The sequence below is a fragment of the Panulirus ornatus genome, chromosome 34, assembly GCF_036320965.1.
Source record: "Panulirus ornatus isolate Po-2019 chromosome 34, ASM3632096v1, whole genome shotgun sequence".
Classification (NCBI taxonomy): domain Eukaryota; kingdom Metazoa; phylum Arthropoda; class Malacostraca; order Decapoda; family Palinuridae; genus Panulirus; species Panulirus ornatus.
Genome location: NC_092257.1, coordinates 11,675,931 through 11,696,190, shown reverse-complemented (window position 1 = coordinate 11,696,190; position 20,260 = coordinate 11,675,931). Strand labels below are relative to the sequence as shown.

Sequence of the window (20,260 nt, the reverse complement as noted above, 5' to 3'; positions counted from 1 at the left end):
ACAACCCTGGGACGACAGGAAAAGGAATTTCCCCAAATACAACAACACACAGTCGAATCTAACTTTGGTACACCAGAAATCATATTCCGTGCCACGTCTACGGTGTACGCAATTTACAAATCAATCACCGTGGTGGGATCGAACCCCAGGCTCTCTCTCTCTCTCTCTCTCTCTCTCTCTCTCTCTCTCTCTCTCTCTATTGTCGAGATAACCACACACATCTGGAGACAAGAGCCATGTGTGCATAGGCGCCTATAATGTACAGGTGTTTCCATTATCGTTGCCCTCCGACCTATATTCAGGCCTTCGGACACACACATCCCTCTTAGGCTCAGTCCTCTATTCTTAGCGCTACTTCGCCAAATCGAGAAATGGCGAAAATGTATAATATATACATCCCTGACCTCTTCCCTAAGGTGGGGCCTCTTGCTTGCTTCATGCAACACCGGAAGATTATAATCATTCTGGCCATTTAAACAATTCTAATTCAAAATCACAGGAACCATCATTCTTTTTTTTGTTCCTTTCCTTCTTTCATCAGGGGTGGGCGAGGATGACTGGACATGAATAAATCGATCGCTGTGACCCCGAGCTTTAAACCTGCCCTTGTTAACATTAGCCTTGAGGAGCTGGGACCTGTGGGTGGTGACGCCGGGGCAGGAGGAGGTAGGAGAGAATGTGAGACAATACAACATAACAGCCTTGACACCCAGACGTGACTTACCACACACACAGAAGCACACACGAACAGACTAAGCTGCACACAAGACAAAACAGAAAGTCCAACAGTCAAAACAAACAGATTATCCAACAGACTACGCAGCACACACAGACTACCCAACACTCAAGTAAACAGACAAGACAACAGAGTACCCAGTACTCAAGAAAGAAAACGGACTACCCATCCCACAACGCAGCAGACAACAGACTACGTAACAGACAGGATAACAGACAACAGTACCATCATACCCGCACTGCCACGCACGACCTCTACAACTAACAGAAACACTGTGTTGTGGCTGCAGCGTCTCTTGCGGGTGTTGTAACGCAGGGAAGATATGATCTGTCCTTCTGCATGAACACGTCCCGGCCGCCCGCCGCCCCTCTGCTGCCAGCAGTCCCAAACACTCACGCCTCTGCCAGCCAGGGGTCACGGAGTACACACCCCGAACGCTTACTGAACCCCGGCCTCCAACACCCCCAGGGGCTGGTGCCTCACCGAAGATACCCTCTAACACCCCCAGGAGCTGGTGCCTCACCACAGATACCCTCCAACACCCCCAGGGGCTACACCATAATGGGAAATATTCAGTTGTACACAGAATCAACTGTGGGGTGTAGCACCTGCTGGAGACTTGATATAAGGAACTGGTGCAGATAAGTTGCTAGAGGACTACAAGTCATCGCTGGGGAAGAGGTCGATCATATGAACATGGAACAAGTAAATCAGAAGTTAATGTAAGCGTGCAGGAAAAAAAAACTTGTACCTACCTGGTCTACATAAAAGTATCATGTCCAATGAGTTCAGTCATTCCAAATGTACACAAACGTGTGAAGCGACACAATCTATAAAGATAATGGATGTTAATCAGTGGTCGTGTGTGTGGGGTGTGTGAAAAATGTGTGTTACATTTCTACATTATGATAATCAAAGGTTCGGCGGGAAAACTGTGTTTGAAAATCTTGAACTGATGAGATGTAGTATGTTTATATGCGCTTGTGTTGACATCTTTTGATGTTTCATTGGCGAGTGAGACAAGTGGCAAAACTGACAGAAATCAGGAATACGGCGAGTTCTCATATTTTACCATCACACACACACACACACACACACACACACACACACACACACAGCTGAACCGCTCTCTCACAGTTCTTAATGTTGTCCATCATATATAATACAGCCAAACATAGAGCAAGCGAAGCCAGCTATGTTAGCGCCCTAGCAAGACGTTGGGCCCGAGGAGGCTTAGTTAGGCTGGGATTAGTAAATAGCATCATTCATTAAAAAAAAAAATCAATACCGATTGTTCACAAGAAAAATCAGTAACACCAGGGCATGTGAAGCGACCGGTGGGAAACCATGGATAGGTGTGTGGGGTCTGGTTGTGGATAGGGAGCTGTGCTCTCGGTGCATCACTCACATCCCCTCTCACTCCACCTTTCTCCTTGCCCCCCCCCCCCCCCCACACACACACACACACCTTTTCCTTGTGCCCTCCTCTTTCGACAGGTACAAACTCTTGGTCATGTTTACCACATGTCCACACTATCATCATCAAACCATCTTCAGCACCTCTCATTTACCCTAACTCTTCTTACTCGACCAACCCTCCCTCCTCACGCTGAATGTTATCCTCACAGTATACATTTCTAAAACATCCATCCTTCTGTATTTTTTAATGTAGCGCCCACGCCTTCGCATCCAGCAGCCACTCACCACAGTCGGGACCACTAATGCCATCAACCACATCCATAACTGACCCTACCCGGCGACGGTGACCTCTCTATCTCCACACACACACACACACAACACACACACACACACACATACACACTCCATGTGCCCAGTCTGTCAGTACCTCAGCTCCTGCACACACCCTGCGGCTAACCTCACCTCCCATCGTTCCATCAGCTGTCACGTCCACTCCCCAGCTGTCACGTCCACTCCCCAGCTGTCACGTCCACGCCCCAGCTGTCACGTCCACGCCCCAGGTATCAAAATCACCCCCCACTTTCTTCTGGTTCTCGCTATTCAACACTCGAACTCCACCCAACCGAGCGACCAATACCGCGGCTTCCTCATGATGCTGGGAATACGTCACCGACAACAGGTGTCGCTAATTGTACGTAAGTGCTCGTGTTATCCGTGTCGCTGATCATAAACGCTCGTTATACAACGCACCTAACCCAGCTATTCCCTACTAACGTCATGTTACATTCATGCTTCGGAGAATCGACAATTACCGTGAATCATACATTAGCTATACATTATTCATTGCCGAATGATGAGTGTATTTTCGAGAGGCGCAAATAAGGCGGAAGCAGCAGCGAACACGTTCTTAATCATTCACCCGTCATGCATCACTCAACGACATGCATCATTCAGCCACCCCCACAACTTTCTCAAATAAGACTACAGCGCTCACTTCATTACCATGTAGAGACTAGTTATCTATAGCCTCTATAGCGCTCACACACACACACACACACACACACACACACACACACACACACACACTAGTCAGTACTGGCCAGATTCGCATGTGTTCGACTCATGAGCAGCGCGGAAATCGGCCCACACCCAACCCTGGTGTTCATCCTCCCGTTCAGGCTATCAATAAATGGGTAGCTGGCCTTGTGTGTGTGTGTGTGTGTGTGTGTGTGTGTGTGTGTGTGTGTGTGTGTGTGTGTGTGTGTGTGTGTCCAGTCAAAGGAGTAAAGACATTAAGCATATATAAAGGTTAAGCGACGGGGCAACATAAGTGTATAACTCTTTCCCCGTAGCGTACAATAATGATATAGTCGTAGACCATCATGCGGGGGGCGGGGGAAGATATTTACTTTTTCTCGAGTGTGAAGATGGTGGAAGGGGTAGTCTACAAGGGTGGTCCGGGGTGGCCAGAAGGGTGGCCCGGGCCACCCTTGTAATGTACCACAATTCAGCGTCAGGGAGATACAAGGGTGGCCAGCAGGCTGCAGACCATCACTAACATGCCAGAGACGGTAAAGGTCAACATGTCAGGGTTTAAACACCAATAAAATATCATGAATCTTTAACAAGTCATCCATAATGAGCTGTGTGTGTGTGTGTGTGTGTGTGTGTGTGTGTGTGTGTGTGTGTGTGTGTGTGTGCGTGAGTGTGTGTGTGTGTGTGTGATTAACTATTTGTACTGCGAGAGAGAGGAGCTTCACACTCGTGGGGCCCAGGTCTTGCACTTTAATCATAAAACGTTCTAACCTTGTGTATGCTGTCAACATTCATAGTCTCATCATTCAATTCATCCAGAAATCCTACATCATAAAAGTACATCTATGTCAACTTCATATTGTGTCCTCTGGTTGTTTGATCATCACATCTTTTCCCAGAACTGTTTACTGTCGGCAACAAGCAAGTGGTTCAAAACAGCCAAGGGTTGTGATCAGATCACGCCTTACTCTTCCTTCTCCTACAGTGGAAAATGAATTTGTAAAGCCTGCTCAGCCTTTCCCAGTACTTCGGTTCTCTTAATTCTGGCACCATCGTTGATGTCCTCGTTTGGACCTCCTCTCTGCCACACCCAGGAGCGGTCCTCCTCAACTGACCCTCACAACAGAGACAGATTTTCCCGGGTGCTGGTTTACCTGCACGTGGTAATGACCGTGCGTGAGCTCGCGTCATAACCTTCTCCAGCAGTCATCGTATCACCTACTTATGGGCACTCATTTTCTACTCCTGGTCTGATCAGGTTAAAATGTCTGACGGAGACGGTGGCGAAATGGTCAGTTATCCGCTGTTAATACCATCAATTCGTGTGATGAGACAAAACATGACAAGTATAACTGGTGTGGTGCGGCTACTGGCCAGCTGGGGCACTACGATTCAGCCGGCCTGGCGTACACGCCTACGGCCGGCCACACGTCACTCCTGGTGGAGTTATAACAACCATCCATGACGTAACAACTGGCCAGCATCAGCAGCACGTCCTCACCCCCACATGGCCACTGTGACGTCACAAACCGGCCGACTGCAGCACCATCCCCTCCTCCTCCCCCCACCGATGAATCACCCCCACACCAAGGTCGGTGGGAGGTGTGTCTTCAGCACCACCGTTCGTGTAGTTCCCTTACCCACCCACCCACCCTGGCCAACAAGTCATCATCTGGAGGAGGAGGAGGAGGAGGAGGAGGAGGAGGAGGAGGAGGAGGAGCCAGTGGTTCCCTTGAGGCTTGCGAGAGGTGGCGACAACTAAACCACGACGGAAACCCTAACCCGCCATCTTGAGTGTCACTGCGGCACCGGAGCCAACATCAATACCCCGTGCCAACACACACACACACACACACACACACACACACACACACACACACACTCACATGACTCCTCGTCTTCTCAAATATCGGCCGACGATGCCAAGCGAGCCTTCACTCAGTACGTCTCCGGGAGCGACCACCTTGCTGGGGCCACCACACGTGAGCAGGTCCAGATAAGACAGATGCAGGGGGGGGGGGGGGGTGTCCTCAAGCCTCTCCCAGCATCCTTCAGGATATATCCAGCGCGAAACTGATGGAAACGCTGCCAACATTACCCTCCAGCGATCGAGGAGTGTCCCAGTGTTTTACTACAACCATCAACATCATCAGGCTTTCTCCTGCATGCTTTCTGGGGTTATTTCTCTTGTATGCTCTCTGGGGGTATTTTTCCTGCATGCTCTCTGGGGTTATTCCTCCTGCATGCTCTCTGGGGGTATTTCTCTTGCATGTTCTCTAAAGGTATTTCTCCTGCATGCTCTCTGGGGGTACTTCTCCTACATGCTCTCTGGGGGTATGTCTCCTGCATGCTCTCTGGGGGTATTTCTCCTGCATGCTATCTGGGGGTATCAAACTAGCGATAATTTGTTGTGTAGAGACGTTAACACACGACCTCACACCACCACGTCACGTCAGGTTAACAACGGTTGTGTGCGGCGTGGGGGAGGGCATTGATGCTGGACCAGTGAAGACACCGTACAGGAGCCAAGGTTAAGGCGAGAGCGGAGCGCCCCTGCCGGAGCGGGGCAGCCTTGACTGGACTGGCGGCGCACGGGAGAAACTCACGCCAGTGTTCCTCGTGTTTATGACGCCACGTTTGTGCTGTGCCGGGAAAAAACAGGTATGTGGGAGGCGTAGGAGCGCGTGCTGGCAGCGGTGTGGTGAGGGTGGCGCAACACTAAGAGAAAAAATCAGGTGCACGAAAGAAAATAATAATAATAATATAATAATAATAATAATAATAATAATAATAGTAACAATAATAATAATAAATCTACTACTACTGATGATTTATCTAATTCCAGAGAAAGGCTGAAGATATCTTCTATCGACACAGAAGGTGAAGTAAAGGGAACCAGACATTCTTCCCAGAAACACTGGTGTGTGTGTGTGTGTGTGTGTGTGTGTGTGGGGGGGGGGGGGGGGGTGGCACTTCACGGCTGATGATGTTCACAGTCGTCGGGGGCTGCTCTCGTAGCTGGGATGACCTCGACGATGCTACGGTCCCACACTGCAACAAGGGGACGAGGGATCACTTGCGACGAGAGGTGACCACCACGCACTCCCCACCTCAACAAACATGGGAACGCCACATACATATAGACGAGAGAGGTATTTCATGTTCTTTAAGTATCCAACGAGATAAAGCCGATAACTAGGAAAGATTGGACACACAATAATAAATGTATCAAACCCCAGGTCAAGCCTTCGTTGAGCGGGAGTCAGAGGGGCAGCAGGGGCGGAGGAGGGGAGCCACACCAACGCTGAACTTGACATTAAGAGTCACGTCACGTTCTGCGGTGCGGCAGCCCTGCTCAGGCTACACCACACCACCTGGGGTTACTACGCTGCGCTCCCCGTGCCTGGGGTACGGTACACCTGTGCAAGGTTATCGCGGCTCACAACAGTGCCACGGGCGAGCACCTGTGTGTTTGCTGATGATTTCTGTGGTGGTGCTGATGGTGTTGGCGGAGGCGCTTACGACCTGGCCACCACTCCAAGCCCACCACATGCTGGCCTGGCTACCACTCCAAACCCACCACAAACCCCACTTGGCCACCACTCAAGCCCACCACACGCTGGCCTGGCTCGTGCATCGCTTCTCTTCTTCACCACAAAGAGGTAGACACCACCATGGCGAGGAAGCTAACACACTATGGCCCCCTCTCCTTCCGACCCCACTGGGTATCACCATTCCATCCTGTCCGTGAAGATATAAATTACGGCCACTTCACCAACCCATAGTTAGGAAGGGAGTCATGTTACACCACACACACACACACACACACACACACACACACACACACACACACACACACACACACACACACACCTCCTACTCCCCCCACATATACTAACGCCTGCCGCCCATCACCGCTCCATCGCAGCAGCTACTCGACTCATTAACAGCCACTCCGTCACCATCCGCCAGTAACTCCCCTCACCGTGACACCACGTGCCTCCCGGCCCCCATTTAGCGAGAGTAAGAATCTGCAGACAGTGTCAAGGTAAAAAGCTCCACCACATCCGCTGACTCACCTATGAAACGCCACAACATCCTTCTCCCGATGGAAGCCAAAGCGCCCTCTGGTCCGCCATCAGTGTCCCTCTACAGCAATGAAAATGTCCCGCTGATGGGAGGACGTGGTGCGTGTCTCCACGTGACCAAAGACGTCAAAATACCAACACTTAAGAGTTACGACCCACTACCGACACCCGCACCACTGGCTTACACTGTGAGGGTTTGATATTCGGTTGGGCCTCACACAGACCTATGCACGTTCCACACACCTACAGTGAATCAGTAATGAGGAGACGTCTACCACCTCCACCTTCCTAAACTTATCGAATGGCAATGAACAGAGGCACAAGGCCTCTCTGTGGCTCTCTCCTTCGATGACTTCACCTAAGCTTTCGACCCAAGCCATTCAAACAATCATCAACAAAGCCATCAACCTTGGAGAGCGGGAGAGTATTTCTCCACGTCTTGCACGCAGCCTTCCTCAGGTTAGCATCGCCGCACTGTATGCCTTCAAGGGGCCGTCCCCTTCCACCCTCTCACCTATGGCGTCCTACAGGGCAGTACACTCACTTGTGGCGTCCTACAGGGCAGTACACTCTCACCTGTGGCGTCCTACAGGGCAGAAAACTCACCTGTGGCGTCCTACAGGGCAGTACACTCTCACCTATGGCGTCCTACAGGGCAGTACACTCACTTGTGGCGTCCTACAGGGCAGTACACTCTCACCTATGACGTCCTTCAGAGCAGTAGAGACAGGCATCATGGGCCTTCAAATCCCTGTATATATAACGGCCACGATGGGTGTGCCTCCTGGACATGAGCAGTCGACGACTATGCCACTGAAGTCAGCGTTGACGAGTTGTAATAAGGACGACAATCGCATCGAGCCCTCCCGAACTTGCACCCACTACTGCAGGTGAAGCCATATCCCTACCACTGTGAGCAACCATCAAGACAAGGCAGATTGGTAACCCCGTACAGACTGTCTGTTTAGCCCCCCCCCCCCCATCACTTTCATAACCTGGATGTCTATATCGTAAATATTTTCTCAATACATCTTTCAACCTTTAGCTTATCAATTCATAAAACGATATCTTAATTACCATTGCGACTAACATCATCATCTTCAGTTATCATCATTACTATTATCATTTTCATTATCTACTTCTACTTTCATATATCTTAGCCATTTCCCGCGATGGCGAGGCAGTGTCAGGGATAGACAAAGTAATGGCCAGCTCTCATCATAACCATTCAGACACACACTATAAATACCAAGATAAGGACACGCACACCCTTGACGGGGAGGAAGCCTTCAATGCCAATTTTCCAAGAGTTGCTGTTCCGTTCCAATAAGAATACATACAGCTGTTGCACAGGTGTGGCACACAGGTGTTACACACATTCACTAGTAACCCAAATGAGCACAAGGCCATTAGCTAGATACGCCAGAGGCCACTAAACATATACGAATGGGGCCGCCAACCACATACGCATGGCGTCAATTACTGAGCGTTAATGAGAGGAGTTACCTGTACAGAACATAACGCATTCTGAGCGTAAAATGTGAAGGAAGCCAGAGACACTGACCAGCTGTGTCACGGGCAATATTGTTCAACCCGTCTGTGCTGCAATTCAGACACACGACCATAGTACATACATGGCGAGTGGGAGCTCAATGCAGTTAGTTAGGAGTGGGAGTCACACAGAGAATATTTTCTTTCTGACGCAGGAGGATGAGAATAGCAAGCAGTCCGGTCTGGCAGTGCGGATACCCAATCACTGATCCAGAGTCCCTGTTCTAGATGGCTACCATCACAGTGTACAGCAGCAGCAGCAGCGATTCGTCGACCATAATGTCAAAGTGACAAAGGTAATCACATATGTGACTCTCACCCTCACCTCGATGAACCTAACAGCAGTTTTACTACTCCAGGTAGATCCCAGCACAAAGTGTGGAAGGCGACGTGAAGGATTGGGTTGTACTCATGTGGAGCATCGGGAATCCAGTCAGAAGAATGATTTCTGGTGTTCTGTCTCTGGTACTAGGGAACACCAAGCTCTTCCCTCGAGTTATTATTAATCTTTGTTCATTCCTCAAACCCTAGTGCAACCTGTGGCTCTTCTGGCAGAGGCGAAGTCACCTTCGGTCTGTACGTCTGCAGCCTTCCACACCTGTCCAGGTGCCGGTATGACCCCGTGAGACTTGTGCAGTGTGAGGGTACGCCTTGAGGCTCCCACTGCCAGACGGTGCACCCAGTCAGTGGCTCGCCCGACCTCCTTCGCCAGGAACTCCTGCAGCAGACAACAACGACGAAGGGGGAAGGTCGTCGCTGACGACACCACCCGAGGCCACACACACACACACACACACACACACACACACACACACCATTGTTCCCGACCGACAGCAATACAATGACTCCTCAACCCCACTCATCTGCATATCATTTTCTAGACATAAACTCACGGACAAATATTAAAAAAATCAAAACATTCTGAAAAGTTATTGAAATATATGCTACGCCATCCTGCACGCTTTATATATATATATATATATATATATATATATATATATATATATATATATATATATATATATATATATACTGTATATATTACTCTAGTTCACGTCACGCCAGCAGCATTGGCCAATGTTCCCACGTGTAAATCGAATCAGAAATAATCAAACTAACAAGAAGCTTGACACTGTCGTAATGGAGATGCCACGTCAGCCTCACTGTGACTGTCACACGTGACACAAACATCTGCACCATCCATATAACGTCACTTATAACAGGTCATGTTTTCCATTCCATTCTCCTCTTAAGCCGATCATTATATATTCTAAGCTGAATGTTACGCACAAATCATTTAATGAATAATATCACTCATTTACAATGTATCTTCCAAAGAACAATATAATATTCACATTTAATATGTTCTTATAACACAATTAATAAGCAGCTTAACGTTATGTGTGTCCTTCATAAACCTATTAACGACTAACTTCACATTCACGTCTAATGTATCCTCATAAATCAATTACTAAATCACATTTGCGTCTAAGGTCTTGTGTTCTTCCACTGATACACACTAATATGTTGCACAGTTCACATTTCCACCAGTGGTACCTACCTGGTGCAGTATTTAATTCAATACAAAGCACACACTATGAAGGTCCCTGATGAGTGGGCAGAAGATGCCCCCAGACCATCCAAATACTTACACAAACGAGAAGAGCATAAGGTTCCCATATACATACACACATGTACGTATATGTTAACGCACACACATAATGTAAACACAAGCAAGCAATTCTTGTGATAAACTTACATATTTTCAGAACCACGTCACGACCCTTGAGCACGACGGTGCGACCCTTGAGCACGACGGTGCGACCCTTGCTTGTAACGGCCCTGCTTTTGACTCAACCTTTACTGGTCGGGTTAAAAGAGCAGGTTATCATGCCCAGCGGTCGTTCGTTCTTCTGTTCTTAAGGATCGCATCGTCGTGTCCTAAGATTTGTACCTTCGTTCTCATGGATCGTACCGTCGTGCCCAATATATATATATATATATATATATATATATATATATATATATATATATATATATATATATTGTTACGGAACACGTGTGCTTGTGCTCACATGTTCGCGTATATAACGTGTGTGTGTCCATATGGTATTGATATTTCTTATCAGGACGAGGATTAAGGCCTCCCTCTGAGACGTCCTCCGAGCGTCAGTTCACACCAAGCATTAGGCGTAATACTTTAATTTTAATTTTATTTTGAAACCAGATGGTCATTTGTCCTTGAGCACCCCGACCCTTCTCCGAGGAGGGGGGGGGGGGGGGGAGTAAGTTGTCATCAGCTGCGGAATATTTCGCCACCCGTACTGGACATGTCATCGCTGCAGGCTTACCAGAGGGAGGGTGATCTACGCAGTTTTGTGTGACTGTTCCTCCAACCAATCAGAATACTTTAAGGCTCATAGCCAATCAAAATGTAAGGTTGTATAGCTAGCAGGGAACGCTTGTCTTTACTGTAATATATACCCATGACACCCGCTGAGTCTCTCTCTTTCTAGCCCAGCGAGGTAAGTGGTCCACCCTTGCTGTAAGTCCTGCTGTGTTGTAAGCCTGTAAGCCCTGCTGTGCTATAAGCCCATTACCCAAGTGCTGTGCTATAAGCCCATTACCCAAGTGTTGTGCTGTAAGCCCGTTATAATTATCAGTGTAATGTTATCGAAGAACTGCCATAGAGGAAAGAGAACTCCTGGCTTGAAATCTTATCTGGAATGTTAAGTCATGTACAAATGTTATCCTATGTTCAATGTTAACTCTAATGTTCAGTGTTAACGTAATGTTTCATGCTTGATTTATGTGCCTATCTTTGTACACTTGAATTCTTTCATTATAAGTAGATTTAGTGTAATGCTAGTCTTTAATTCAATCCCATAACTTTATTATTGTGTTATCCTGAGTTGTGCAACTTGACAAATCTATAACGTCCTTGCAAGACAAGGAACAGTAGTATTTGTAACATATGTTACTTGCGACCTTGCCTGAATAAGTGTTGAATTCGTAACAATATATATATATATATATATATATATATATATATATATATATATATATATATATATATATATATATATTGCTGTTAAGAATCGTGTTGATGCATTGAAGGCATTACTGCTACATGTGTGTTGCATGCATGGTGCGGCCTGTTGGCACTGTGGACGTTCCCGGAACACTACCAAAATACCGATGAACCTTGCTAGCGTCACTGGCTGGGGACGCCCAGTGCATACCCCCCCTCGTCACTGCTAACGTTCCCTCCTCAGTACTGGCCCACGACACCAGTAAAAACTTCCCCTTCCCCCAGTATAGCCGTAAGTGTGTCTAGCACCACCGCTGCATCAGAAGCCTGGGTTCAGCCGTCCTGGCCTTGCATTTTACAGTCCTCTCCAACCCTCTAACGAACCAGAAGACACACACACACACACACACACACACACACACACACACACACACACACACACACACACACACACACACACAACACGGGTATTGTCTCGAAAAATCATACACCTGTAAGGATGTAGGATGATGACAGCAAGCAACGACTGGAACAAGTGATGGAGGTGAGCAGAGTAGAGTGGGAAGGTGTGAGGCACCCTGGCTGTAGTGAGGATTTCTGACACACGTCTGAGAGCTTGTGGTCAGGGGGTGTTCAGCCACACATGACCAGTGTATCACACCCGACACGCTCCTCCTGCAGCGTGCCGTGCAGTGCGAGACGTGGGAATGGCTGCACAACCCGGACCAGTGGTCATTACGACACTGAAATATTTGTAAGTCTACTATCCCCCCCCCCCCCCCCCCACGCCCGCAGACGGGGGTCATGAGGTGGACAAGTCCATTAAGGTCATTGTTTTTTTCTGTCGAGAAAGAAGCCGGACAAACCCATAACGCGTTTATCATCACCCGTCAGATCCCCCGAGCGAGGCTTGACTGCCACCGTTACCCGTCATCACTAACAGCGCTGCTAATGACACACTGTCGTCCGTCATCTCTCCACGAGCGTCGTCACAAGTCACCTCTCTCAACACGACTGATGACGACCTCCTCAACGGTCACTGCCAAGGTTGGAGACGCCGCCATGAAAAGGACGCTCGGCTCGGTCGGCTGTGTTCCCGCCACCTTGCCAGCAATCATCAGGTACACAATGGGATGCACAATGGAGGGGTTTTGAGAGCGTCCTGGAAAAGTATTTACACAGTGAGGCAGACCAGCTTTGCTCGACCGACAACCCGAGCCCAGTCCGGCCTGTAAGGGTAGAAGACCCCCCCTGAGGACTTTACCTAGTACTCACCAGGTACAAGGTGGATTACAGAGTATCCCATCACCTTCATACACACCATCATCATCACGGAAGCGTTATGATCAATCCTCCAGCGACAGAGGTGAGTCTCTAAGGCTACACCCATACAACGTGGCCTGAATCACAACCCAGCATGGATGCGCCCGTCGCAACACCGCTTCTCCAACCACACCACCACTAACCTTCACAATGCTCCTCCGTAAGATGCTAACTACCGAGAGATCTCCACGTAAACTTTCCCCTGCCCCAGTACTGCCACCACAATGACCCCTCCTCTCCTCCCCGAGTACTGATATCCCTGCTTGCTGCAGATATTCCGGGGTGTCAACACAACACCGTAATGGTACGGTGCACCGTCATACCGCTGCAGATAGCCCGGCGGTGCAGCGTGTTCTAACTTACGTGCACTGCGGCTCTCAGTGTCAGGGGGACACCATGTGACACCATCCTTACCTGCAACGAGAAAGGAAAAAACTTATAGTCATGGTTGTCATACTGCGAACACTGGACTCTGGAAGATGAAAGCATGAGGTATGATTACTCCTCTCTCTCTCTCTCTCTCTCTCTCTCTCTCTCTCTCTCTCTCTCTCTCTTACATTAAGGTAGGTGACGACTATACACGTCTTCATCATAAGGTATACAGACTCTACCTGACTTCATCAAGACGTGTGCATGACTCTACAAGACTTCATCGTGAGGTATACAGACTCTACCTGACTTACCCACGAGGTACACCAACTGCGTAAAGTTAAGGAAAGTCTTGAGGTGAGCCACAGTGTCGGCTGCAGAGCACGGAGACTTTGCAGGAAGCTAACAGGAAAGTCAGATCAAAAATGCTGGTTGGGCGTTGCGTACCACGGCGGTGGTGTTGGCGGCTGTGCAAGGTCAGGTCAAGGAGGGCCAGGGACAGTCCTCATACTACCTCATGCTTCACACAGGTGGGCGGTAAACACACACACACACACACACACACACACACACACACACACACACACACACACACACACACACACACCTTGAGCTGCCTTCTGCCATCACAACCAGCCAGTCCTCAGAGCCACATCTTCACAACAAAAACAACAAGTAACACATACCTCACAACAAAACGATCCGTAAGAAATTCTCATGATCTACACTCACAGTCTACTTCACCCTCCTCACAATACAGCCCCAGACAAAGGGAGGTTCAACATCAAACTTCACCCTCACCACCACACCTTACTGCTATTACTGCCCTACAACAACACCCACAACCACCAACAACCTCTGGTATGCCTCTCAACACCTAACACGAGCAGACCTCCTCCCTCACAGGAGGGGAAGCATTCGCAAAGCCTAATGCATATAAATCTGCGGTTACATGCTTGGGGCCAGCGTCATTACCCGTTGCGTCTACCCTGGTGACGGCTGACACACGCACCACCACCACATTGTCATGTGATCATGAAAAACTACACACAACTTTCTCCTCTCAACTTATAAATCGCATCTGTGTGACACCCCACACCCAGCCCATGAACACGACGGTGCGATAGTCCGGCACGGCGGGGGTACGACCCCTGAGCATGACGGCACGACCCTTGAGCACGAAGGTACGACCCTCAAGAATGATAGCACTGGCCTGACCCAGACTCTTAAGGGTCAAATCAAAGGCTGGGCTATCAAGGGTGGTACCGTCAAGCTCCGAGGTCGTACCGTCAAGCTCAGAGGTCGTACCGTCGTGGTCTACGGTACGAAAACCTACAGCTGTAGGGAGAGAGGGGAGGGAGGAAGAGGTGGGTGAGGGCAGCGACCCAGGCACAGATACGTATGTACAGATGTACGTACAGTGCCTCGGGTAGAAGTTAAAGGCGAAGTCTAGTGGCGGTGGTACGGGAGCAACGGCAAGAGCGTGGAACTATAGCAGCAGTACCGCCAAGGTGTGGAACAGAAGCAGCAGTGCAGCAAAGGTGAGGAACAGACGCAGCGGTGCAGCAAAGGTGAGGAACCGAGGCACAGGGGAAAAGAGACAGCGGTACACTCAGCTGTGGAATAGAGATCGTTGGAAAAGTGGGAGTAGAAAGAGATACGAGACAGAACTATACTGGTACAGCAAGTCAGGGAGACAGAACCATACAGGTACAAGATCCAGGTCAGGTCAGAGAGAGAGAGAGAGAGAGAGAGAGAGAGAGAGAGAGAGAGAGAGAGAGAGAGAGAGAGAGAGAGAGAGGTACTGCGACATGTTGCAGGAGCAGCGTGTAGCTAGCGACAACCACATGATGCTACCTACAGCAAGCTACGTCATGGCGGAGGGTGACGTATGGAGGACCAGGGGGACGAGCACGTCACCAGGTGGGCGAGGAGATGACCAGGGGGACGTAGTAATGACCAAGGGGACGTGGTGATGACCAGAGGGACGTGGTGATGACCAGGGGGAAAAGTGAAAGCGCGCCTTGGGGTAGGTGAGGGAGAATGCGTGCTGGGGGAGGAGGGGTTCAGGAAGGAGAGGGAGAGCGCGTACCAGAGAGAAAGTGAAGGACACGGGGGAGAGTGAGCGCGTGCCGGGGGGAGAGGGAGGAAAGTGAGAGAGTGTGTGCCGGGGAAGAGGAAAAGTGCTTGCCGGAGGAGAGGAAGTGCGTGATGAGGGGTAGGTGAGGGTGGGATGGAGCAAGTGTGTAAGGTAGGCAGAGAAGGGGAGTGGAAAGTGGGTGGCCGGGGGAGTGTTGGAGAGTGAGTGGGTGCCCGGGTTGTGGGTGAGGGTGGGGTCATGTTGCTAGCCACCGCCGGTGCCAGGAAGAAAAAAAAAATGCCTGAGTGCAAACTGGCGGCGGCCCTGCCTGCTGGTGCCCCTGACCCTGCTTACCCCAGCCCCACTCTCACTCTTCCCCAGCCCAACTCTCAATCACTCCTCCTCTCCCCAGCCCAGCTCTCATTCTCCTCCCACTCTCCAGTCCTACTCTTACCTCCCTCTCTCCAACCCCACTCTCACATATTTCCCCGTCCCCAGCTCTACTTTCACGCCTCTCCCTCACTCCGTCATACACCCTAGCCCCACTCTCACTCCGTCCCCTGCCCCGGCCCTAAACCTTCCCTCCCTCTGCCCCACCACACTACAACATAAGAGGGTAGCTCTCGGTGACCCATGTTGCAGAACAAAGCAGAGAGTACCGCACCCTTGTGGAGTACTGCATAATACAGCACCTCTCCCTTGTGAAGTACTGCATAATACAGCACCTATCCCTCGTGTCTGCTACAGGAAGGACCCATGGAAAGCCATAAATCATGAAGATAATACACCATTACCATGAGAGTTGCTGCAGTTTGGGCTTAAGGACACGACAGAGAATATAGCCTTGATATGTCTGACGGCCACACACCACCGCGGGGTTATGACTGTCACGTTGCACACTAAGAACAACCCAACTAACTACCACCACAACCACTACAACCACTGACCACCACAATCGCCACAACAACTGTAAGACCACAGCCACCAACACAACCATGCAACCACAACCGCCACCACACAGGTGTGGTGCACTGGTTAGAAGCAGTACACCACACCTGTGTGCTTCAGCTCACGCAACACCTGCGAAATCATCACAGGTGTCGTAACACCTGAGGTTACACACACTCAGGTGCGGTAATATATGCCAGTATCAACTACCTGAAGATTACCTGAAACACCGCACCGTGACTCTCTCTCTCTCTCTCTCTCTCTCTCTCTCTCTCTCTCTCTCTCTCTCTCTCTCTCTCTCTCACACACACACACACAAACACACACACACAAAGTTCTACAGTTTGACCTTCACTAGTTTCCTTCTCATTCCTCTCTCTCTCTCTCTCTCTCTCTCTCTCTCTCTCTCTCTCTCTCTCTCTCTCTCTCTCTCTCTCTCTCTCACACACACACACACACACACACACACACACAAAGTTCTACAGTATGACCTTCACTAGTTTCCTTCTCATTCCTCTCTCTCTCTCTCTCTCTCTCTCTCTCTCTCTCTCTCTCTCTCTCTCCCAGAGCCCTGACTAGAGTCAGCCAGCACGTGGCAGGCTGGGAGAGCGTGCAGCAGGACTCGTCCCTATATAGCCAGACCCCGGGGAGCGCAGTTCAACGCTTCGGCCACACGTTCCTACCCAGACAAGTGAGCCGCTGGGGAGGAACACAGCGAAACGGCGGCGCCACTCACAAGAGCCAAACGAAACCCTACAATGACACTGCAAGAAAGAGGAAGATGCATGAACCGCAGAGAGAGAGAGAGAGAGAGAGGTAATATGGATGGGACATAGTGACAGAAAGCTCCGATAAGGGTATCATCTAACAGGAAATACCTGAAGCATATACCCGACGTACCTGGCGTATATACCCGGTATATCTGGCGTCATATACTCGTATATAAACTATAGCGCAGGAATCTCTTTAAGTGAGGGGCTTCAGCGGTGACATGTGTACGTAACGTGTCGCCAGAGTCGTGCTGTTCACGTCCTGTATCAAGACAAAACCAGAATATACACCACCAGATTGTCATCTGATCACAACCTTGAAATATTGACGCTAGTTATATGGCGTGAACAGTGAACAGTTCTTCGAAAGATGCTGAGACAGAACGGAGTCCTGAACATGAACTTAGGCAAGAAACTTGTTAAAACAGAAGCAGTTTTTTTACAGACTGTGAATCAAGGATATTAAAAGGATGAACAAACGAAGGGATAAGCCTGTGGACACTGGCGACACATAAAAGTTTAAAATACTGAATGATGGAAAAAGTTCAAGAGACGGGGACCCACGAGTGCAGAGCGCTCCCTCCCCGTACTTTATAAATACGTAATAACAAACACACATACACACACCCTGCAGCAGCAGCACCCTCCCAGGCCATCTACAGCAACACCTGTCACCACTACCTGTATACTGCTGCGTCTATTAACCAACCACCTCTACACGACGACCTTTTGCAAGACGGTACGACCCATGCGTATGTTGGGCTGGTTGGTGATTAAGCTGACCCCTTTGTTTTTACGTAAGGTCGAGTCAAAGATTTGGCCATCACACCCAAAGGTCGTACAATAGTGCTGAAGGGTCGTGCTGCAGTGTTCAAGGGTCCTGCCGTCATGCTCAAGGGTCGTACCGTCGTGCTCAATGGGTTATTGAACCCATCCGACCTGTCCCTCGACACAAAGATCAGCAGCCACACATCATCCACGACACGCACAACACAAAGCACAGTGTCCGCCAGCGCCTCATGGGACACACGAAAAACAATACAAATAATCAATATGGAGTAATGACGATCAAATACGGCCACAGGAAAATCAAAATGCATGTTCGCACATACGGCGCACAGGAGAAATGAGGGAAAGTACGAAAGACCAGTGGATCAAGCGTATATAGGAGTAACACTCGCGGCACGTGGACCTGACGACGCTTCTACGCATTATCTCTACGCTTCCCGCAGCTGCCCCGTACACCTACGCTCTAACCTTACACCGTCCTACCCCCATCCACGCTCCATGATTACGCCAATACTCCCAGCCTGAGCTACGCACAACTACCCCCAGCCTGAACTACTACACGTACCCCCAGGAAGAACCTAAGAAAACACCCCCCCCCCCCCCCGGGGGGGTGAGGGGAGCACCGTCCGGATAACGACGAGGACGAGGACAAGGTCATGATGGTGGGGGGGTCACCATGATCCAACCCGGGACGCCCAGGTACGCAAGGTAACCCCCAGGAGGCGGCAGCTCCAGTTAACCCTGGGTGGGGCAGTCCCTCCCGCCTCACCCTGCGTCGTACAACCTGACTGCGTCATCGCACAATGTCGCATCATTCGAGACGTCACTTACTAACCGACGACAAAAGTTCACACTCAGTCTCGTTTTTCATGCGAACACTGGTCCTGTAATCACTATCTATCTACCTATCTACCTACCTGTCTATCTATCTACCTGTCCACAGTGTCGTCTGCCTCCACCAGGGGTTTCCATCACCCTCGACTCGTACTCACCAACACACGTCTCTCCCGGCATCAACTGCTCCTCCCAGCCTCCCTCCCTCGTGTACACTCGTCACCTCCTCCGCCTCCTCCTCCTCCCTCAGTCATCACCATCATCATCCCGTGACTCATAACAACCCAGCACGAGGTCGTGGCAGGCCATGGCGGGGACTCAGCAACGGACCATTCCAATAAGGCCGTCAGAACCAGCGTTCACCTGGCTTGGTCTGCCGCCGCCTGGCCAACCCCGGCTACACAGAGATAGAGAGAAACCCAGCGTCGTCGTGTCCAGCCTGTACCTGTTTAACACTCCCGCTCTACACGATTTTCTCTCCCTTAACTTAACCCGCCAGATCCTACGACCACTTTCCAATACGGCCCACCACCCCCGACCCTCTCTTGCTGCTGCCTCCCCGACTCAAATTTCCAACACACATTTTTTTCTGACACCCAATCATATATCCTGATGTAGTCCTCAACCATTATATATATATATATATATATATATATATATATATATATATATATATATATATATATATATATATATAAATACGAACAAAGTGCATATGAACGCGCACCTAGCTACGCCTGCATGTGGTTACATCGTGACCGAGAAGTCGCATCATGTTCCACAGCAATAATAACAATAATAATAATAATAATAATAATAATAATAATAATAATAATAATAATAATAATAATGATAATAATAAAGTTTGTCTGGGATTGCCAGTTAAAAGTTCGTCTGTACAGCACTTCCTATCACTCGACCAGCTATACACATCGCCCTGTTTAGGGAGAAACCCACCTAAAATATCTTTTAGGGAAATAAAATATATCTTAGGGAAATAAATTCGAATAAGCAGTTTACAGTGTTACAATAAATACCAATGTCACGCTGTTTACAGTGTGAAAATAAATACGAATGAGCTGTTTACAGTGCAAAAATAAATACTAATTTAAAGTTGTTTACAGCGTTACAATAAACAATGCAGAGCGGTCGGGACCTGGGAGACAATGTTGTTAATCGATCAACAGATACAATATTTACACCCAGGAGAACGCCCCCAGCCACACCCCGACCAACTTTACCCCCAGTACCAGTGGCCTACAGGTAGCAGCAACACCTCCCTCACGT

General features: G+C 49.4%; 1 protein-coding gene across 2 annotated transcripts in view; it reads right to left on the bottom strand.

Moving 5' to 3' along the window:
• Tmem131 (Transmembrane protein 131) overlaps window positions 1-20,260 on the bottom strand; it is a 329,859-nt gene that overhangs the window by 233,053 nt on the left and 76,546 nt on the right. The window contains exon 2 of one of the 2 annotated variants that reach the window (XM_071682334.1): window positions 1,492-1,566. The exons of the other annotated variant lie outside the window; for it this stretch is intronic. Coding sequence (XP_071538435.1) covers window positions 1,492-1,513 — 22 coding nt within the window. The 5' untranslated portion in view covers window positions 1,514-1,566. The remainder of the gene's footprint in view (window positions 1-1,491; window positions 1,567-20,260) is intronic. 2 annotated transcript variants of the gene reach the window in all.